Raw genomic sequence first — 23,476 nt, forward strand, 5'->3', positions numbered from 1 at the left:
ATGTGGTATTCCCTGAAGAGCCCCGAGTGCTGGTGGTGGAGCCGAGCAGCACACGTGACCCCCTCCATCCCAGGGCGGTCTGTGCTCCTGCAGAGCCACGGGAGCGTGAGTCTGGCTGCACCACCTGCCCTGTGCCATGAGCAGAGCTGGTCCTTCTCTGACCTGCTCTTTTCTCCTGTGAATGTACCCTGACATGCATGTGTGCATGTGTGTACATGTGTGCGCATACAGATGCTTTCACAGCTATGAGTGTGAATATTATGTGTACTGACATGAATGTGCATTGTGCAGATCCACCTCCTGGAGTATGTGTGTGCCTGTATATACTTACATGAGTGTGTGCACGTGGTTCCTTTAGGTCTGCCAGTCTGCTCTCACAGTCCCCACAAGAAGTGACAAGTTTGTGCTCCTTGACATCAGCATGGAACCTGGCATCTGCAGACAACTGCCAAGTATCATTCACAGCAGGTCACATTATATGGGTTTGTCTCAACCCTGAACAATCTTCATGAGGGTTCAGCTCTTCAATTTCATGGCGTGTCTATCTGTTGAGAGCAGCAAGGACCAACCAGCTGTGAGCAAAGCAGGTGCCAGGTCTCCTTCAGCTCACAGCCTGTTGGGGGACACATCCCTCTGCCGCTTCCCCTCGGAGAGCTCCGCCCCTTTGTCTCACCCCACAGTGTCACCCTGTGGTCAGAAGCAGCAGAGACCAGGACACAGTGGAAAGAGGACACAGAGGACCTGCGCCCACACCACTTCCCTTCAGCGCCAGGTGTGCTGGGGCCGTGCAGCTTCCTGGGCCAGCGGGGCCTGCTGGGAGGACCTGGCAGCCACGGGGAACTGGCCGCCATGGGCTGGGGCTCACAGGATGCTTCCCTCCGGAGGCCAACATCAGCAGTGTCTCCCCAGAGTGCCTGCCCCCTGCACCCTGGCTCTTGTCACCATCCACAGCGAGGAGCTGGGTTGCCCTGCCTCGTGGGAAGGCATTGAGAACACGGGAATGCCCGTGAGGTGCAAGAGGCACTGCGTGACTGGACGCCTTACAGGAGGAGGCACAGGACCGTCCTCAGTGAAGGAGCTCTGAGCCGCTGTGTCCTCGCAGAGCCTGCTCAGAGGGCGGTTCACAGGAGGCAGGCAGCAGCACCCCGTGGTGGTTAGCCGGGGAAACTGGTGAGGTGGTGGAGACCAGAGCCCAGGAGCACAGAAGGCACGCTGACACCTCCCATCTCCAGCTGGTGAGAGGCACCGAGCCTCAAAAGCCAACAGAGGTCCAGCCATGCTGTCCTGGGGGCGGCACGCGAGTACCAGGCCGGCCTGGCCAGCCCTGAGGATGGGGAGCTCAGCACTCCCCCTTCACTGGGCCCGGCTGGTGCAGCTTCTGCCCAGGCTCCTGTGAGATGCTGGCCCCCACAGCCTTGCTCTGCCCTGAGCTCAGAGCCAGGAGAGGGTGGAAACTGGGTGCAGTGAGAGGCTGCTCTGTGCAGGGGGGAGACCAGGTGCTGAGCCAGGGCAGGGTGCCAAGGGCTCCGGCAGAGCTCCGAGGGGCCTGCAGGCTGGAGATGTTACCGCTGTTGACCGCTGACGAGTCCTTGCTTCCCCGATGTTGAAGAATCACACCAAAGAAGCACGCCGAGGCAAGGTCAGAGTAGAGATTAGAAGTTTATTAAAGGACAGCAGAAAAGACTTCTCCCGGAGGAAGAAGGGGACCCAAGAGGTGGAATCCATGGAAGGGCTGTTGTCTCCCCTTTTTATAGTTCTTTCAGTGATGGAATGTAGGTTGGAAGGCCTCAGGGGTGGGACACAGGTGGGCCAAAGAAGTAGTCTGAGCAGGAAGGACTTAATTATCACTTCTTTGGTGTGGACTTTGGCCTAGGGTCTTTTCAGGACTTCATTAACACTCCATGAGTTGTCCTGTTTTCCCTGAGTCATTCCCAGCATGGCCTCCATTTTAGATTTCACTCAGTATTAGACCCAATTTACCTAACTACACTGACTACCTAACTTTAAATCTGGCTTCAGAGACACCTGGAGAAGAGCAACCTAGGAGAGGGTCTTCCCCTGCAGGTGATGCACACACTACCGTCCCCCAGGAAGGCGGGCACTCCCAGAGCATGACTGACAGGCGGGGCGGGCTCTGCTTCCTGCTGAGCTACAAGGCAACTCCTACAAGAGCAATTGCAAGACCTTCTCTAGTGTCTCTCGTCAAGAGATAGAGGCCCATGAAGTTGAAGAGCTGAACCTTACACAGATTGACAGGGATTGAGATAAACCCGTTAGTGATAGACTTGCTACTAATGAAAGTTGGTGATTGTCTACAAATGCCAAGCTCCTCACATGGATGCCAAGGAGCACAAGCTTGTCACTTCTGTTGGGACTTTGAGAGCAGATTGGCATACCTGAAAGGACCATCTGATCAGTGTGGCACTCAGGATGCCCTTTGGCGTCCCACCAGCTCATCTCCATCTACCCCTTGCCTGTGCTTGAGCCTTGATCCAGATGGCAACGCTTATTCACTCGGCAAACACGGCCGTGAGGGGCTGGAGAAGCTGTGGTCTGTCCTGAGTAGCTGGAGTTGGATGAGGCTGGAAGGGCCACCATCCAGAAGATCGAGGGCACAAAAATGGGACTTCTTCTGTAGGCTTCCTAGTAATGGAGATATTGATCAGTCCAAGCAGGAAATGATTCCCTTGAACCTCCACACCGTGCAAATCCGGGACAGGGCTTGTTTTCCATCTGCTCTTGCCTGTCAAGGACAGCCATGCATTCTGACCCAGAGGCCGTCTCCGGGAGTGCAGCCTCCAGGGTGGAGTCCTGCCCCTGGGTACCAACTGGTGGTGCCCAACACAGGGAGGACCCCGCCAGCCCAGGGTGAGCCAGAGGCTGACAGACATGACAGCTCAATTATTTTTATTTGAATTTCAGCAAATTATCAACCTCTGAAAGGAACCCAGTGAATACGGAATGTTTTACCTCTTTGACATTTGTCTCCAGTTTGTGCATATTATTATTTAGGTGTGTCCAGTGTCCTTGTTGACATTGTCCCATTTACCTTGCGTAGGACTCGGTTTCTGAGTGCGCCTGCCGGCCTGTCAGTGTGAATGACTTTACTGCTGTGTCATGCAGAGCCAGCTCATGCAGTGACTCGGGTTTTGAAATGAAGTCCATCATCATTCAGGAAGTGTTTGGAGGGGGCTGGGCGGCCCTGTGCTGGGGCCTTCCTGTGTCTTTCTCTGCCCTCAGCCACGCAGTCCTGTAGGACGGCCTCTCCACTGGGCTCCTTAACTGTTTTCTTGCATCAAATCCATCTTTTGTGGTATCCTGTTTTCTCGTTGCCCAGGAAGCTAAATGGGGCATTGTTTCAGGGAACCGAGTAGATGCAGGCTGTTGTCCCCTCCGTGTCCCCTGCCAGGTGGAAGGGGGCTGCCTCTATCTGAGGAGACCCTCTGCAGCAGCGGGCGGGCTCATTAAGGGTTTTCCCAGGCTGCACCACAAAAGATGGCTGGGGAGACAAAGGCGAGCTGCAGGCCTTTGTCCCAGGGAGCCCGGCTGGGCTGGGAGCCTCCACTGCCTCAGCAGAGCCCTGGAGCCTATTGTGCTGGGAGGCAGGGAAGGACAGCCCTGGAGGAGAGGGCTCCTAGGTTCAAGTTTGTCCACTTAGGAATGTCCAGTGGGCCCTCGTATTTGCATAATGAGAGTTAAATTTTTCTTGGATTGGCGAGAAGGAGGGAAAGCAAAAGTTTAATCTCCTGGGAGACGGCGTGAGAGGAGGTGGAGGGAGGCACCTTGGACAGTCCTTTGTCTGCCGAAGCAAGAGGGTGGCCAGGGGCTGGGCAGTGGCTCCTTGGAGCCCTTGTGGTGCAGGCTGGTTGGGCCTCTCGACTCCCTATGCCCAGGGCAATCTGGTCCTGCTCCAGGCTGGGGCTTGCTCGTCAGGCAGCCCCAGGAGCTGGCCCAGAGCCTCTTGGGCTGCATGGGTTGCGGCCCTGCATAGACAGCGTCCCTGGGGAGAACATGGCCACCCAACAGTCCTGAGGGATCCAACCCGCACACTTGGTACTTGTCACTTATAGGTCCTCTGTGATCTCGTTCAGCCCTGGGTCTGCTGTGTACTTCTCAGGTCTTGCTCTTATTTTATTGAAATCTTTCTTAAGCATGTTTTTATGCCATTGTGAGGGTTTTCTCAACATTCCATTTGCATTTCTGGCACTGCAGGGTACGGCGACACAACAGAGCTTTGCTGTTTTGGCCTCATATCCTGCAGCTTTGCTCAGTGTTACTGACCTTGGGTTCTTGTGGAAAGGAGGCTTCAACCCAGCGCCTTGACTCAGGGCCCAGCTCAGGGCAGAAGGGGTCGGCCTTAGGGGACAGAGACCGCAGCCTGGCTCAGGCTGAGGGAGGTGTGCAGTTGGCAGCATCTAGGCAGACAGGAACTCAGCCCTGGAGGCCGTCACACGCAGAGCTGGGACCAGTCCCTCCCGGGCTCCGGCTGCCCTGCCTCTTCCTGCTCCTGGGCCTCACCACTCAGGGGTGCTGCTATGTACTGCTGGGTGACGGTGCCATGCACACATCGGCTCCTCCCCACCTGGTGCTGCCCTCAATCTGGGAATCCCTGACATTGCTGCCTTTAGAGCTGGCACTTCTGTGGACCACACGGTGGCAGAAGGATGCGTGACTTTCCCAGCCACCTGTCTCCCGGGGCCTCACTCCAGGAGCCTCACTCCCAGAGGCCTGGGGGCCCGGAACCTTCCCATGCCCCATGCTCTGGTGTGGCTGGGAGCCGGCTTGCTCTTTCTGTCCCCTGAGGTGGTCACCCCTCGGTCCTCGGGGGCCATTTGTCATGGAGTCCCTGAATGTGCTGAAGTTACCTGATAGCTCCAGGAGCTTTGGCCCTTCCTTAGGATGCTCTAACCTGTCCTCCAAGACATTTACAAGGAGACACCTGTCCTTCTGACCCGGTGCTTTCCTCGCTCCTCTTGTGGCTTGCGTGGCTGCCTGCAGGCGGTGAGGACAGCACCTGCTGGTGCAGGCTCCGGGAAGCTGCTCCTGGAGTCAGCTCTGTCTGCAAGCTGCTTACAGACGCCCCTTCCAGGCGCCTTTGACCGCTGGTGTGCTGAGAGGTGCCCTTGATGTACTCACCCAGGCGTCAGACGTGTCTTCCTGGATCTGCTGGGTGCGCACGTTTTCTCTTACTCTCTCATTACATCAAACCAAACGTGGAATCCACACCACGGAACACTGCTCTGGTTTCCGAGGTCTTCTGTGATGAGGGTTGGGAATGGACCCAGCAGAAGCGTGTTCCCTCATGGTCTGCAGACAGGAATTTCAAGGTGGTGGGGTCCCCTCCCTGTGTCCCTGCTCCTGGCGGCTGCCAGCGGTCCTCGTCCTCGGCCTCCTCGGCTCCCAGACACAGGGCTGTGTCTCTGCCTCTGCCCTGAGTGGCCTCACATGGGTCTCCGTCTTCCACGATGTCCTCTGCATCTCTCCACCTCTTACAGGGACACCAGGTGTCCTGGATCTAGGTCCCACCTCCCTCCAGAGGGACCCGATTAATAGGTAAAACCCACATTCCCCAAATCCTGGGGATTCCAACGTATCTGTCTTGGGGACACAATACAACCCACAACGGCCAAGACACCGAGTCTCTTCTGCATGGTTTGGGATCCAGTTTTCAAACAGCTGGTGACAATTTATGCATTTGTGCTCACAGGGATGTGGGTTTCTAACTTTGCTGTCTTGTAACGTGGATGGGGCTGGTCCAAACACATGGCCAGCTTCAATACTGCTCCGTTTATCCCCAAAGGACTTCAGGGACGCAACCACATCAATGTTTATAGCAGCAAATTCACAACAGCTAAACTATGGAACCAACCAAGTGCCCTTCAGTGGATGAATGGATAAAGAAACTGTGGCATATATACACAATGGAACATTACTCAGTAATAAAAGAGAACAAAACCATGGCATTTGCAGGTAAATGGATGGAATTGGAGCACATAATGCTAAGTGAAGGAAGCCAGTCCCAAAAAACCAAAAGCCAAATGTTGTCTCTGATATGTGGATGCTGATCCATAATGGGGACGCGGTGGGGGGAGGGGGAGCATGGGAGGAATGGAGGAACTCTAGATAGGGCCAAGGGGAGGGAGAGGAATGGGGGGAAAGGGGGTAGGAAAGACTGGAATGAGGTGGACATCACTGGCCTGGGACATGTATGAAGACAGGAATGGTGTGACTCTGTACAACCAGAGACGTGGACATTGTGCTCTGTGTGTACTATGAACTGAAATGCCTTCTGCTGTATGTATAACAAATTAGAATAAATGAATTAAAAAAGAAAAAGAGCCACTGTGTGAGGCTCATGCTGCTCAGGACATGTTTTGAGAACACAGCTGGATTCCAATTCTGTCTACATCTTTGGGAGTTTTATTTTTCATGTGGGTGGTAGATTTCATTGAGTAATCATTTTGTTTTTGGAAACAGTGCCTGGGCGGTAAGCTGTTTTTCTTTGCTCTCAATGTCAGACAATAATTTGGCTGAGTATAAAATTCTCGTATTGCCATTCTTTCCCTCGAAATCTCTATAATCGCAGTCTCCGAATTTAGTGCTGCCCTTGGGACTTCTGATTCTCTCTCCTCTCCTGGTCACCCCTCCCTCACAGGAGGACCACAGCCTTGCCTTCTACCTGGACTGAAGACGATTTTCCAGTTGGATCTGTGTGTGTCTCTCTGCAGTGCTCTGCCTCGGCCATCGACACGAGGACCCGGCCTCTGCTGGCGTTAGGGACCCCTCAGCCATCAACAGGAGGACCTGGGCTCTGCTGGCATTAGGGAACCCCCCCCCCCAGCCATCCACAGGAGGACCCGGCCTCTGCTGTCGTTAGGGACCCCTCAGCCATCAACAGGAGGACCCGGCCTCTGCTCGCATTAGGGACCCCCCCCCCAGCCATCCACAGGAGGACCCAGCCTCTGCTGGCGTTAGGGACCCCCACCCCCAGCCACACCTGGCCTGCCCTCTCCAAGCTCTATCTACTCTGTGTTGCCAAGTATGGCCACACTCGTGCTTTGTGACAAGCCACCCCAGCCTCTGGCACGACCCAATGCATGAACTGCCTGGTCCCCTCGGGCCGTGGGCTTGGGTTGGTGACTCCCTGCTCCTCGGTGTCTCCAGCTGCTGCCAGCAGGGACTGTGGCCAGGTCCTCCTCGAGGCATTCAAAGCGGAGGAGCGACTGAGACACCCTTTAAGCCCAGTCTGGAGCACACACTCGCCCCCACCCAGTCCACCCTCTCATAGGGCCAAGATCAGCAAGGACGGGAGCAGGAAATACACTCTGGCTCCAGTTAGGGAGCCAAAGTCACAGGGCCAGGGTGTGGGACAGGGAGGGCCTGGAGGCCGATGTGTGTACCCATGCGCAAGATGGACAGTGGGCTTCCTGGTTGATCCCCCCCGCATCATTGTATCTGGCCGTTTTCTAATTCACCAATTTGATTTTCACAGAAGTTACGTCTTAGGTATATGTGAGTGACATATCAGATACATATAAATTACACATTAGATATATGTGAGTCACATATCAGATATATGTGAGTGACATATCAGATATATGTGAGTGACATATTAGATACATATAAATTACACATTAGATATATGTGAGTGACATATCAGATATATGTGAGTGACATATTAGATACATATAAATTACACATTAGATATATGTGAGTGACATATCAGATATATGTGAATTTCATATTAGATACATATAAATTACACATTAGATATATGTGAGTGACATATCAGATATATGTGAGTGACATATTAGATACATATAAATTACACATTAGATATATGTGAGTGACATATCAGATATATGTGAATTTCATATTAGATATATGTGAGTGACATATCAGATATATGTGAGTGACATATTAGATACATATAAATTACACATTAGATATATGTGAGTTACATATCAGATATATGTGAGTCACATATCAGATATATGTGAGTGACATATCAGATATATGTGAGTGACATATCAGATATATGTGAGTGACATATTAGATACATATAAATTACACATTAGATATATGTGAGTTACATATCAGATATATGTGAGTCACATATCAGATATATGTGAGTTACATATCAGATATATGTGAGTCACATATCAGATATATGTGAGTGACATATCAGATATATGTGAGTCACATATCAGATATATGTGAGTGACATATTAGATACATATAAATTACACATTAGATATATGTGAGTTACATATCAGATATATGTGAGTTTCATATTAGATATATGTGAGTTACACATTAGATATATGTGAGTGAGATATCAGATATATGTGAGTTACATATCAGATATATGTGAGTGACATATCAGATATATGTGAGTGACACATTAGATATATGTGAGTTACACATTAGATATATGTGAGTTACATATTAGATATATGTGAGTTACACATTAGATATATGTGAGTGAGATATCAGATATATGTGAGTTACATATCAGATATATGTGAGTGACATATCAGATATATGTGAGTGACACATTAGATATATGTGAGTTACACATTAGATATATGTGAGTTACATATTAGATATATGTGAGTGACATATTAGATATATGTGAGTGACACATTAGATATATGTGAGTTACACATTAGATATATGTGAGTTACATATTAGATATATGTGAGTTTCATATTAGATATATGTGAGTTACACATTAGACATATGTGAGTGACATATCAGATATATGTGACATTAGATATATGTGAGTGACATATTAGATATATGTGAGTGACACATTAGATATATGTGAGTGACATATTAGATATATGTGAGTGACATATTAGATATATGTGAGTGACATATTAGATATATGTGAGTTTCATATTAGATATATGTGAGTTACACATTAGACATATGTGAGTGACATATCAAATATATGTGACATTAGATATATGTGAGTTACATATCAGATATATGGGAGTGAGTTACATATTAGATATATGTGAGTGACATATTAGATATATGTGAGTTTCATATTAGATATATGTGAGTTTCATATTAGATATATGTGAGTGACATATTAGATATATGTGAGTGACATATTAGATAGATATATATAAGTTACATATTAGATATATGTGAGTGACATATTAGATATATGTGAGTGACACATTAGATATATGTGAGTTACACATTAGATATATGTGAGTTACATATTAGATATATGTGAGTTTCATATTAGATATATGTGAGTTTCATATTAGATATATGTGAGTGACATATTAGATATATGTGAGTGACATATTAGATAGATATATATAAGTTACATATTAGATATATGTGAGTTACATATCAGATATATGTGAGTTACATATTAGATATATGTGAGTGACATATTAGATAGATATATATAAGTTACATATTAGATATATGTGAGTGACATATTAGATATATGTGAGTGACATATTACATATATGATGTGAGGTCTCCAGGTCACGACAAGATGCTGTGCTCCGCAGTCAGGCACAATTTGCTCAAAAACGACCCTGTTTTCCATCTCTGAACCTCAGATCAAAACGTCAAATCTGCATTTTCCGTTTACCTTTCAAAGAGTGAAGGCATGATCTTCCCGTTCGCATTGTTTTTGCTAGTGGGCTTTTAAAACTCACGTTATCTATTCAGCTACTTTTCTCACAATTGACCACTTACATGACTGGCCCAGCCTCTGCCTCTGAAGCGTGTCCAGTGGTCCCAGGGTGCTCAGATGCTGGCCTGGGGAGCTCTGCTGCAGAGGGCTCCTTCATCCCAGAGCCGCTCAGGCCGGAAGACATCATGGCGTTAAGCTTCTTTTAACCCGCTGGAATCTATCTGCCTATAGGAGTGTTGCATCTGTTTTTTTGTAAGTAATCTCACTCACTTTTTAGGCCAAGGGGATTCACCAGGGGTGTGGGTCTAAATGACCATTTACCCTCAATGCTTCGGCAGGGGCTGGGGCTGTTGTCCAGTGAGTGGCAGAGAGTGCCTGTTAGTGAGTGTGAGGCCCTGGGTTCAATCCCCCGGACAGACAATCAGAAAGAGTTCTGATGGTGTAACTGTGAACTGTGTGATTTTAAATATGTCACTGGCGATGTAATATGTTGGTGAATAGAGAAAAGGTGTGTGTGGGGGGGAAGAGACGGGTTTGCTCTCTTAGGGCATCTGCTGGAGAGGTGCTATCCAGCCAGGCTGGGGTGGGAGGGGAGCAGTTGGAGTGTCAGGTACCATCCTTCTTTGAAGCTTCTGCTAGCTCTGACCCCCGGGCCCACTCCTCTAACACTCTTTCAATGATCAATTCTTAGGAAAGAGACCCTTCTCTTAAGACAGAAGATGAACCTCCAGGGGCCACCCTGAAGCCACTAGTGTTCCGTGTGGACGAGACCACCCCAGAAGTAGTGCAGAACGTCCTGCTGGAGCACCTGGGGTGGGGGGATTTGACGAGCAGGAGCAGAATGTTGAAGACTGGAATCTGTACTGGAGGACTTCCTCTTTTCGAATGATTGAGCACATCAATGTCAAGCCATGGCAGCGACTCAGCCTCCACCCAGGGATGACCAAGCTCACCAGGAAGGACCGTCTGGCCAAGCACCTGCAGCACATGCAGAGGATGTATGGCACCACCCTCTGAGTTCATGCCCCAGACGTTGTCATGCCCAACGACTACACCAAGTCAGAATGAGTACTTCAAGGAGAAGCAAATGCTGGGCACCAAGCACGGCCATTGGATATGCAAGCCCCAGAACCATCTCGTGGGAGGGGGATAATAATTGTCAGTGACGTTAAAGACCTAATCTTTAGTGATACATATAAGGTACGGAAATATATCTGCAACCCTTTACTTGTCAGTAGGTATAACGTGACCTCCGCCTCTAGGTCTGTGTCACTGGCTTTAAGCCTTTGACCAATTGTGTATCAAGAAGGGTTAGTATGGTTTGCTACAGAAAAGTTGGACCTCCATAATTTGAAAAACTACTGTTGAGAGCCACAGCCGAAAGGGGCCCCAGCAAACTTTCAGCTACCAGCAAACTTCTAGCTGCCAGCAAACTTCCAGCTGCCAGCTGATGATTGGCTCACAGCGGCCCCAGCAACATCTAGCTGCCAACTTATTGGCTCCTCTGTGGTGATGCTCATTGGGCTGTTTCCCTGCCCTTTCAGACCACGGAGCTGCTCATTGGGGGACTTTTTTTGGCTCTGCCCACCCGACCCAGCCAATCAGCCTCAAGAGCAGGAGGAGTGGGGGGGTTGAGAGGCTTGTGGGAAGCCGTTGGTGGCAGTTGGGCTCTGAGGGTTTTCCTGAGGAGCTGTGTGGTGCGGTGTGTGTGTTCTAAAAATAAAGTTTGTTTCTTTTGACAAGTGGCTCCTGAATTGTGCCCAGCCAGACTGCGGCATTTGGTGGCCACACAGGGAATGACTGAGGGTAAGTAAACTGCTCGCCCCTGAGGGCAGGGCGAGAGGATGGGGAGCCATTTTAAGATTCTTCTTTTGTTTTGCTTCACTTTTGTTTTAAGTTCCCTGTCCCTGGAGATGTGTAAGATGGAAGAAAAACCGCTCACGTCTGAGGAACAGATAGGGAGAAAGGACGGATGGACATTTCAGGAGGATAGAAAGGCTGTAATGATTTTGTGTTGTTCCAATTTTGTTTCACTCTGTTTCAGTTTTGTTTGGTGTTATCTTCTTGGGTTGTATTATAGTTATAGTAGAAATATTCAAGTAAAAGAGAAGGTCTCTCGAGCTAGTCAGACATAGGAAAAGATTCAAGTAAAAGAGAAGGTCTCTCAAGCTAGTCAGACAGAAAAAGAAAGTGTAGAGCAGAAAAAGCCATCAGGGGGAAAGTTACAACAGGAGACTGCTACTAACACCTTTCTATCAGAGAGCGTAAGTGTCCCACCAACAGCACCACCTCTACAGGAGACTGCTACTAACAGCATTCTATTACCAGAGGGCGTAAGTGTCCCACCAACAGCGCCACCTCTACAGGAGACTGCTACTAATAGCATTCTATCACCAGAGGGCGTAAGTGTCCCACCAACAGCGCCACCTCTACAGGAGACTGCTACTAATAGCATTCTATCACCAGAGGGCGTAAGTGTCCCACCAACAGCGCCACCTCTACAGGAGACTGCTACTAACACCTTTCTATCACCAGAGGGCATAAGTGTCCAACCAACAGCGCCACCTCTACAGGAGACTGCTACTAACAGCATTCTATCACCAGAGGGCATAAGTGTCCAATCAACAGCACCACCTCCATATGCTAGGAGGCTCCCAACCCCCGCAGTTGATAGTTGGGATCCTGAGACAGGATCTCAAGTATTAACATGCCCTGTATTTGAGGTAGGAGGGCAGCGAATTCACCATGCTTTAAATTTCAAAACAGTGAAGGAGCTAAAAGAGGCTGTAACAACCTATGGTCCTCAAGCACCCTTCACTGTAAGCTTTGTCGAATCCTTTACCAACTTGAACATGACGCCAGCAGATTAGGCTAAAATGTGTAAAGCTGTGCTAAATGAAGGTCAATACCTGTTATGGAAGGTTGCCAATGAGGAATTTTGCAAGGAGACGGCTAGGCGAAATGCAGCAGCTGGTTATTCTCAGAGAAATCTAGATATGTTGTTAGGAAAGGGACCTTATGAGGATCAGCAGCAACAAATTGCATATGATCCTGGCGTATACTCACAAATTGCTGCATAGGCGATTAGGGCATGGAAGACTTTACAAGGACATGGAGGTTTACAAGGTCAATTATCTAAGGTAATACAAGGAGCTAATGAACCTTACGCTGAATTTGTAGATAGGCTTATTCGAACAGCTACCAGAATTTTTGGGAATACAGAACAAGCAATGCCACTAATAAAACAGCTGGCTTATGACCAAGCGAATTGTTGGTGCAGAGATATCATTAGACCATGGAAACAGGAAGATTTAAACACATATATTAAATTATGTAGAGACATTAATGAACAAGAGCAAGTCATGGCAGCTTCATTAAAACAGGCTTTATATACCAGGCCAAGAACATGCTACAATTGTCAACAAACAGGACATTTTAAAAGGAATTGCCCCATAGGAGGAGGGTTTAACAAAACTAGGTATCAAAGGAGTAGAATACCGGGTATTTGCCCACGATGCCGTAGAGGGAGACATTGGGCTAATGAATGCCGTTCTCAAACCACCATAGAGGGTACTCCATTATCAAAAAACGAACAAGGACAAGGTGTTTATCCACAATATCGTGGACAAAGGCATCGGGCTCCATTGCCAAAAAACGGACAGGGGGCCCCAATGTTCCGGGGCCCCAAACCACAAATATATGGAGCACTGGAAGAACCCAGCAACCCCAGCAACCCCATCAGGGTAGTGACCAGGACACATTGTCCATCAGATCCCTCATCAGACAAACCAGAGGGAGCACAGGGTTGGACATCTGCACCTCCGCCAGATCAGTACTAACTCCAGAGATGGGAGTTCAAATCATTCCCACAGGGGTGAAAGGACCTCTTCCCAAAGGAACAGTAGGCTTATTATTGGGACGCAGCTCTTTTACTCTAAAAGGACTTTTGATAAGTCCTGGGGTAATTGATCCCGATTATGAAGGTGAAATAAAAATTATAGCCAGTTCTCCAAAGGGTATATCAGTAATTTCACCAGGAGATAGAATAGCACAGTTACTAATAATACCAAGCCTACATGATAAATTTTCCAGTCATGCTGTAGAAAGAGGTTCCAAGGGATTAGGCTCCACAGGTGTAGATTGGGCTATGCTTTCTTTAAATTTAGATTCTCGTCCCATGCTAAAACTAAATATTCAAGGACATGAATTTAATGGGCTACTGGATACAGGTGCAGACCTTAGCATCATCTCTCGTCAAGAATGGCCAAAACATTGGCCATTACAACAAGTCACCCAAACGCTCGAGGCCTAGGAGTGGTGACTAATCCCCATAGAAGTGCAATGGTATTAGATTGGAAGGATCCTGAAGGATGTGAAGGAACTATACAGCCATATGTATTGGATCATCTTCCTATAAATTTATGGGGATGAGATGTCTTGGATCAATTAGGTTTGACATTAACAAATAATATCAATCAAAATGCACCCACTATTAAGGCTAGACAAGATTTTAGGAAAGGAAAAAGATTAGAAAAACAAGAACAAGGTATAGCAGCACCAATACAAATAGATCAAGGAACAGACAGACATGAGTTGGATTTTCACAAAGGGCCACTGAGACAATAAAAATTACATGGAAATCAGAAAGACCAGTATGGGTTCCTCAGTGGCCCCTGACTAAAGAAAAGATACAAGCAGCCCATGACCTGGTCAAACAACAATTAGCGGAAGGACATATACAACCTTCTGTATCTCCCCATAATACTCCCATTTTTGTCATCAAAAAGAAATCTGGTAAATGGAGATTATTGCAAGATTTAAGAGCCATTAATAATGAAATGGTCATTATGGGACCTGCTCAATCTGGGATTCCTCAATTGTCTGCTTTGCCAAAAACTTGGTATGTTTTAGTTATAGATATTAAAGATTGTTTTTTTTCAATTCCAATTCATCCCGAGGATAGTCCACGTTTTGCATTTACTATCCCTGCACTGAATCATGAAGGTCCTGATCAGAGATATGAATGGAAAGTACTCCCTCAAGGGATGGCTAACAGCCCAACTATGTGTCAAATTTATGTTAACAAAGTAATCCAGCCACTTAGAAATCAAAATCCTGAACTACAAATATTTCACTATATGGATGATGTATTGTTAGCACACAAAGCTAAAAACACATTGCTAGAATGTTATGCCACACTTACAAACTTATTAAAAAATTATAATCTACAGATAGCAATAGATAAAGTACAATTAAATTTTCCAATTAATTATTTAGGAGTTCTATTATCCTCAACCATGGTCCATCCACCAAAATTTCAAATACGAGTAGATCAACTCAAATCACTTAATGACTTTCAAAAGTTATTAGGAGACATAAATTGGACAAGGCATAGTTGAAAGAGCTCATCAAACTATTAAAATGTACTTATTAAAGCAAAAAGAGGGAATTGGGAAGGGGTATATATTCCCCAAAGATAAACTTAAAATAACCCTTTTTACTCTAAACTTTTAAAATTTGGATTCATCAGGGCTTAGTGCTGCGGAAAGGCATATGTGTCCAAAAAATGTACATAAGCCCAAGGTGCTTTGGAAGGATATTCTAACAGGACAATGGAAAGGTCCTGACCCAGTGATTGTCTGGAGTCGGGGGTCTGTTTGTGTTTTTCCACAGGAAGAATAGCAGCCGATTTGGATTCCAGAGAGATTAACCAAGGTCCTGACCCAGTGATTGTTTGGAGTTGGGGGTCTGTTTATGTGTTTCCACAGGGAGAACAGCAGCCGATTTGGATTCCAGAGAGATTAACTAAAGCGATTTCTACAGACCAAAAAGAAGATGATTTGGCTCAAATACATAACAACTGATATCCAAAACTCCAGTTTGGCTATTCTTACATCTGAGATAGAACCAGGATTCTTTTTTCAATATCTATTTTATTATTACCCTTTCCCACATCATGAAGTTCTATTTTTTTTTTTTTTTGAGCTCATACAGACCTAGGTTAATGTTTTGCTGATCAGTTCTATTTTTTGATTATAGAGTTTTTAAACATTGCAATGGAGATTTCACCTGTAAAAAGTTATAAGGCCTTTACTATTATGTTATGTGTGGTGTGCACACTTGTGTTTTATGTTGTATGTTTGTATGTACTTATGTCCATATATCATATATGATGAGTGCTCATGAAAAAATGGATCCAAATATATTTTTTATTCACGTGATTTAAATGGTTTAATTTAAATTGGGTAAATAGCTGTTGAGGATTGTTTTAATATGTGAACAAAAAAAGAGGTTAACAGGTTTGTTTACTTTCACCTTTCCTTTTCATTATATTTAATAATTCTATTCAAGATAATGTAAATTGTTCAGAAAATTGTTTTCTTTTAGTGCCTTCTGGAATGTTACATAATTTTTTTCTTTAGCCATTATTGCCAGAATTCCTATCTTCATCCCAGTGCCGGTGAAGACAAAGATAAAACCAATCTACAGCTTCTGCAATAGCCATCACTGAACTGCTTGCAGAACTTGCCTGAACTATGTATCACTTGTATGCATTGTGAACTCACTAGTATGCATTGTGAACTATCTGTTGGTGCAGCGACTTGTGGTAGTGTTGGGGTATTTTTGCTGATGATGTCATTGGTGGTACAAATTTTCCAAAAGGAGCTGTCAATTGGCTTGGTGTATCCTCCTCCCTTCTGCTTGTGATGGTTGTTCAGATAAAATTTGGGGGCCAACAGAGGTGAGGCAAAGAACCTCACCCCCCCGCTGGTACTTCTCCACAGGTGTGGCTGTATACTGGACCGGTAGTCAATGACGGGTAAGATCCAATTACAATGGTACCAACCTAAGACAGGAGGCTGACGCCCTGAGGTCAGCTCATCCGAAGACGGGTAAGGACCATATGTAGTATTGGACAACCTAAGGCAGGCACGGTCCCCAAGCCACATGCTTGTTGTTTAAACAGAGAGGGGGAGATGTTGAGAGCCACAGCCAAAGGGGCCCCAGTGAACTTCCAGCTGCCAGCAAACTTCCAGCTGCCGGCTGATGATTGGCTCACAGTGGCCCCAGCAAACTTCTAGCTGCCAACTGATTGGCTCCTCTGTGGTGATGCTCATTGGGCTGTTTCCCGGCCCTTTCAGACCATGGAGCTGCTCATTGGGGGACTTTTTTTGGCTCTGCCCACGCGACCCAGCCAATCAGCCTCAAGAGCAGGAGGAGTGGGGGAGGTTGAGAGGCTTGTGGGAAGCCGGTGGTGGCAGTTGGGCTCTGAGGGTTTTCCTGAGGAGCTGTGTGGTTTGGTGTGTGTGTTCTAAAAATAAAGTTCATTTCTTTTGACAAGTGGCTCCGAATTGTGCCCAGCCAGACTGCGGCATTTACTATGCACATTTGACCAACAGCAGCATCATTAAATCTGGAGTCCCCTATGAGAAGATCAAGGAAGTAGTCGGTCACAGTTGCAAGTGGACCCTCAGCAGGTTCTTCTCCTACCTTCGAAATGGGGATGTGGACGACCTGCTTCTGTGGCAGAAGATCAACAATGTGGTTATCCTCACCGTCCTTGCCGCAGTCCCATCAGTCCCCTTCGCTGCCAACTGCTTCGAGCTCTTCGGGTTTGATATCTTGATTGATGACAACTTGAAACGTGGCTCTTGGAAGTGAACCACAGCCCCACCTTGTCCTTAGACTGCCCGACAGATGTGTGAAGAGGAAACTCATCCAGACATCATCGAACTGATTTGCTTCAATGGCCTGAGGGCCGAGGGGAGGGAGTGTTGGGAGCCCCAACCTCCTCTTTTCCAGGAGTGACAAGCATGGGCTCAGCGGTTCTCATGTTCTCACGGTCACCTTCCTTACGAGTCCCTCCTGCGACTCATGGGCAGGATGCACAGTAAGAGCGGCCCTGCCAAGGACGGCTGTGAGGACCTGTCCTGTCCCACGCGCCCTCCACAGCTGAGAGAGACGAAGGACCTCCTCCTGGCCACCAGAGAGGCGCCCAGAACCAAGCCCAGCTCCAGGGCAGGCACCCCCAGGCAAGGCGCTCATCCCCTGCATGTCCCCATCCCCTACATGTCCCCCATTCAGTCACATCCCTGCAACACCAGGAGCGCCCCGAGCAGCCCAGACCCCACGCAGGGAACCTTGTGCTCATTTTTCCTTTCAATGAAGCTACCTTGGGAGCCTCCGGGAATGGACCGAGTGTCAAGAGGACCACCCAGGAGCTGCAGAAGCCGGCAGAGCAGCAGCCCAAGTGCAGGAAGTAAAGCCCAGTGACATGGATTCCTGACCCCAGGAGAGCCACAGGCCCGCCCCTGTGCCCCCAGCATAGCAGCACGTGGTCTTACTCCGGGGCCAGAAAGGTGGCGGCAGGTAGAGCGTAACCTGTCCACGTGGAGATTGAATTTCTGTCCCGCATTCACCTGCTCAGATTTCTTGGAAGAACCTCACCCAGCCCCTTCCTTGTCTGTGGATATACTTTACTGCAATTGTGTGGTGTATTAAACAGGAGAAAAAGACTATTAAATCTTAAAACCCAGGAATTCACTTTTTTAAAAATATTTTTTAAGTTGTAAGTGGGCACGATACCTTTATTTTATTTATGTATATGAGGTGCTGAGGATCGAACCCAGGGCCTCACACGTGCTAGGGGAGCGTCTACTGCTGAGCCACAGCGTAGCCCCACGTTTTATTTTTAATCAACTATTTTTCATCAAAATTATTTTGTCAACCTAGTGGTCAAATAGGTGTTGGGAGTGATATGAACTACTGTAGTCAAATGGCTTGTTTAGGGGTGCTGTGCCTTGAACCAGACCTGGTGGCAGGAAGCCCCCAGGGGCATCTGCAGCCATGTTCAAGTGGCCCTCTTGGCAGGCTTGTCACAGGTCACCACCCAGCACATGACGACAGGACCTTCCCCACCCAGGCACGTTACTTTTCATGACAGATGAAAAGACCCTCAAGAGTCCTCAGACGGAAGGTGCGGGAGGGTCACTAGAAACCCTGTGCTGGACAGCTGAGGGCCATGGCCACAGAGTACACGGTTCCTGTGAAACAGTACCAGGTGGAGAGGCCTCGGAGTGCAGGCTGGAGGCTTCCAGGGACCAAGGGCCGGGGAACAGGAAGGCTGCCGGGGTGGGAGGGCAGAAGGCTTCCCTCTGGGTGATGGAATGTTCCAGAACCAGGCAGCTGCACCACACTGGAGTGCACTAAATGTCACTAATGGTAAATTTTATGTAGTGTGTTTTTTACCACAATAAAAAGAGCTAAAGGAAAAAAAAGGGTCAGCAAGGTGGCAGAACAGGAGGTCCCCACGGGTGTCCCCCACAACAATGCTCTTGCAGCCAGCCATGGACACGTGTGCCTCTGTGAGAGCCTTGGGGTTCAGATGGGAGCCCATGAGGCTCTGGAGGAGCCAAGACCCAGGAGGTCACTTCAAGAGGCAGAGCCGTGCTTGGGCAGACCTGTTCACTGCTGCCCAGCTCCAGACCAGAAACTGTCCTGTCCCCAGAGGGCACCGCTGTATTGGCCTTGGGCCTGCTGCCAAAGCCATCCGCCAGGGAAGCTGTCAGCTTAAATGACATGTAGGATGTTTTCTGTCAGCCTCAGCAACCACGAAGACGGCACCCAGGGCAGATGCACAAAAGGCAAGGAGAAGGGACCAGGCACACTGTGGCGAAAACAGAACCAATCTCAAAGGGAGGCGCCACGTTGCGGGGCAGAAATGAAAAGTTCAGTCAGCAAGGAACTGACAATGCTAAGTGAGTAGCGGTCGAGAGTTGTCTCGGGTGTAAAGGCCTCATGATTCCCAGTCAAAAGACACAGAGCGACTGAAAGAATCAACAAATAAAACAAGATGGGAAGGTCCAACAATGTGCTGTCCAACAGACTCTGTTTGGCCTCAGGGCACACACACGAAAGTGGTGAGACGGAAAAAGATCTGCTAGGAAAATGGCAGCCAGGAGCAGGACTGGCATCTCGGCTTGTTTTCTGTGGCTGTAACAGAATACCTGAGACTGAGTCATTCACAGAGAAAAGGGGCTTGTTTGGGCTCATGGTTTTGGAGGCTGGGAAGTCCAAGAGCATGGAACTAGCACCTCCTCAACTCTCTGGTGGGGGTCCCATGCTGCTTTCCAACCACAGAAGAAAGTGGAGGGCAGGGAGACCACAGGAAAGGAAAGGGGCGGTCCCTGTAGCAGAGCCCCTGCGCCATGGGGATGCTCTCCCCACACATAAACACCCGCTGGGCCACCCAACGCCTCCCGCCGGCCCCTCCCACGTGGGGAGGTCACAGTGCTCCGGAACAACAGTGGGCCACAGCAAAACTCAGAGGGGACAGTTGACAATGTCTCCAGACAATGACAACAGAGACCGGGCACCAAGACTTACAGGAACAGCAAAGGAGGTCCCCAGGAAGACGCTCAGAGCAACAGAGTCGGATGCCCAAGAGAGGAGTCCAGAGAGCTGTACCCCCAGGGAGCAGAAGAGCCCCCAGGCAAGGCCCGAGGAGGGGGATGCGCGTCCTGGAGACGAGGCTCTCTCGCTGTTGAGGTGTAAAGGGTTTCTCCACTCTGCAGCTCTCCTCACCTTCCTGACTGCTCCTGTGCTGCAAGGAGCTTTTTGGCTGACACCATCCCATTTACTGATTCCTGGTTTTCCTTCTTGCACTTTAGGAGTCTTGTGGAGGAAGTCGGCTCCTAAGCCAACCTGAGGGGGAGCGGGGCCTGCATTTTCTTCTAGTAGGTGCAGGGTCTCTGGTCTCATTCCGAGGTCCTCCATCCACTTTGAGTTGAGTTGGGGCAGGGTAAGAGGTAGGGGTTCAGTTTCGTTCTGCTACGTAGGAATTTCCGGTTTTCCCAGCACCTTGTTGAAGAGGCCGACCTCAGGTGTGGAGATGACCTGGTCCTTTCCCAGGCCATACGTGGTCCAAAGTCTCACAGCGCTGGCAGGACATGAGCCATGCTCTCATCAGCCACTTGATCCTGGAGGGCACACCCAGTCCCTGGAGTGTGCTCAGGGTTAGGTGTTGAGAGCCATCATGGACTGCATGTGGACCAGTGCACAGGAGAATCAGGTATCTGGGGACTTCCAGCAGCCATCCAGCTGGTCAGACTGCCCAGATGCACGTGACTCCTCTTTGGCTCTTCGAGGTCCCACACAGCCCTGGAGATGGGTGCCTGCTGTAGCCACACACACCAGCCTCTCAGAGATGGGTGTACCCTGCCGAGATGCCGATCAACCGGCTGACTGCAAGACCACCCCTGAAACCGTATCCCTGCCTTTGATGCTCCCCCTTCAATAAAGAACAGGAGCCATTTTTTAACTGTTCTGTTCCAGGTTCACTAGGAAGATCTACCAGGCGCTCCCTTAAACTACAATTCTGACTTTGTCTTTCATTTCTTCACTAATTACTTCAGACTTTATTTTCTCAGGTGGCTTATCCTTTCCCACAAGATGAGGGAAGATATGAGGTGTGCAAATGTACTTCTTCCTGTGCTGTTTTCAGTTGATGAAGGCTTTGGGGGGGGGATGGACCCCATCAGTGGAGGAGAATCCATAATAGCGTCTACAGTTGATTTCAATCTCTACTCACCTGGTTCCAAATGTGTATCTCATTCCTCACCTCTACAAGGGAATTATTAAAATTAGAAGCTGCCTTCTAGATAAATAACCTACCCTACACCTGTTTTAAGGTGCTCAGTGACCAGTAAAACTCAGGTGAGCATCAGGGTGCCAGCCAGGAATGATCAGGAGAACCTGGGCTCCAGCACAGAACCTGAGCCTCTTCTCCAAGACTCTAAAAATCATGGTGGTTATTGTATTAGGGTTCTCTAAGGAACAGAATCGGTAGGAAGTCTATTTATAAAAAGGGGATGTATGATGTGATCAGAGGCTGGACAGTCCACAGTGGCCGTCTGCAGTCTGGACAGCTGGGAGAACCAGAAGCTGCTCAGTCCAAGAGGCTGAGGCCCCAGAACAAGCGGAATCAACGGTGCTGCTCTAGTCTGGGACCGAAGGCTTCTGGAGAATCATGGGCAGAGCCGCTTTGTAAGACTGAAGAGGCCAGAGTCCCATGTCCTCAGATGACGGCGGCAGCAATCAAGAACCCACTCAAGAAGAATGGAGCTTGCTTCTGCTGATGCCTCCTTTTTCTTCCAACTGCTCCTCCATCCAAGCCATCATCCTATTGGACGGCGCTGCCCCCTCTTGGGAGGGTCTCCATTTCAGGTGGCTGACCCACATGCCCATCCTTCCTAGACACACCCGTCAGCCTCTTAATCATCAGCTTCTATTAACCAATCAAACTGGCCATTCAAATTGACCACTCTAGTTATAAAAACTGTCTTTCACTTTTGCAGAGAACTTACCCTGACCCTAATGATTTAAAACATATTTGCGTGCTCGCTTCGGCAGCACATATACTAAAATTGGAACGATACAGAGAAGATTAGCATGGCCCCTGCGCAAGGGGGACACGCAAATTCGTGAAGCGTTCCATATTTTTTACTAATGTGCATCACATATTTATGGTTTATTTTTAAATGATTTTTATGGATATGTAGGTTATTGACTTAGTTGTAGACACTTACGGTGATTTATAATCCCTAATTTTGCCAATTGTAAGTTTGCTAAGTAGTGATACAAACGATAGACAGCATTAAATTCACTAATCATGAAGCTGCAGTGCAGACTGGTGGCAAGTACATGGCCTTTTTTTTTTTTTTTTTCAGTACAGTGCTAACTTGTCTACTGTGTATTGAGAATTATTGTTGTCCCCATCCCCCCTTTTCCTCTTAAAAATAAAGAAAAATGACACCTTAAAAAAAAAACATATTTGCTAGAATCCTACTTTCCCTTACGTGTTGAAGGGTCAAAAATTTCAGAGTTATGATAGTTTAGCCAAATATGCATAAGGAAGAAAAGCAATGACAGAATTCCACATCAAGTATTCCATGTGTCGTATTCCATGTGTTCCAGATTTGAAGGTGAATTCCAAACCCTCCGTGGTAAGGAAGGATCTGTGCAATTAGGGGAGATGAGGCTGAGAGGATCATGGAAATGGGAAGAGGAGAAACGTGAGGGGGTTTGGAGATGTTGAGTGACACCGAGGTCCAGGCAGGGGCCAGCCACGTTAAGAAGCAAACAAAATGAAAACAGGTCAGAGGAGGCCATGAAAGCAGGTCCTAGTCTGGACTTTCCCTTCTCCAGTTAGGCCTGTCGGTCAGCTGTCACCTGACACAATGCCTGAGAACAACATTTTAAAAGGAGGAAAGATTAGTTTGACTCCCGGTGTCAGAGGGCTCAGTCCACGGTCACTTGTTAGGTTGCTTTGGGCTGAGGCAGAACATGATGGTGAAGGGCACGAGGTGAAGCTGAGCTTCTCCCCCATGGTGACCAGAAAGCAGGGGGGCAAGGGACACGCCCCAGTGACCTATGTCTTCCAAAGGGCCCCACCTCCCGAAGTGTCTGCCACTCACTAGCACCCAGCTGGGGACAAAGTCTTCCACACAGGAGCCCTTGGTGACGTTCCAGGCCGTGACACTAAGCCGTGATTTTGGAAATCAGTTTCTTTTGCCTGTGGACACTTAGCGTGGACACTTAGCTCTGGAAGCTGGAATTCACACTCAAATCACAGAAATGGGCAGCCAGCCCTCCCTTCAGCGCTCGTCAGGAGTGCCCCACGTCTCAGCTGCCCTGTGGAACACCCCAACTTTCTGGCTCACTGGCAGGGCCGTTTTGGGTGGTTTACACCAGTTTCTACTTGAATCTTTGCGATATTTACATGGTATTTAGGAAAGTACGAAGCTGTGC

General features: G+C 48.2%; 1 protein-coding gene and 1 non-coding gene across 2 annotated transcripts; both read left to right on the forward strand.

Moving 5' to 3' along the window:
• On the forward strand, nucleotides 1-17,931 carry Ttll2 (tubulin tyrosine ligase like 2). The gene is given in 11 exon segments (XM_077801998.1): nucleotides 1-105; nucleotides 10,359-10,485; nucleotides 10,488-10,725; nucleotides 10,727-10,791; nucleotides 10,794-10,910; nucleotides 10,913-10,958; nucleotides 10,960-11,030; nucleotides 17,034-17,309; nucleotides 17,312-17,369; nucleotides 17,371-17,441; nucleotides 17,753-17,931. Coding segments are annotated over 11 exon segments (1,353 nt in total).
• Nucleotides 17,932-22,062: 4,131 nt separating this feature from the next.
• LOC113175281 (U6 spliceosomal RNA) lies at nucleotides 22,063-22,169 on the forward strand. The gene has a single exon (XR_003299950.1). It is a non-coding gene; the product is annotated as a U6 spliceosomal RNA (small nuclear RNA).
• The last annotated feature ends 1,307 nt before the right edge of the window (nucleotides 22,170-23,476 follow it).

Source organism: Urocitellus parryii, chromosome 8 (assembly GCF_045843805.1).
Source record: "Urocitellus parryii isolate mUroPar1 chromosome 8, mUroPar1.hap1, whole genome shotgun sequence".
NCBI classification, from domain to species: domain Eukaryota; kingdom Metazoa; phylum Chordata; class Mammalia; order Rodentia; family Sciuridae; genus Urocitellus; species Urocitellus parryii.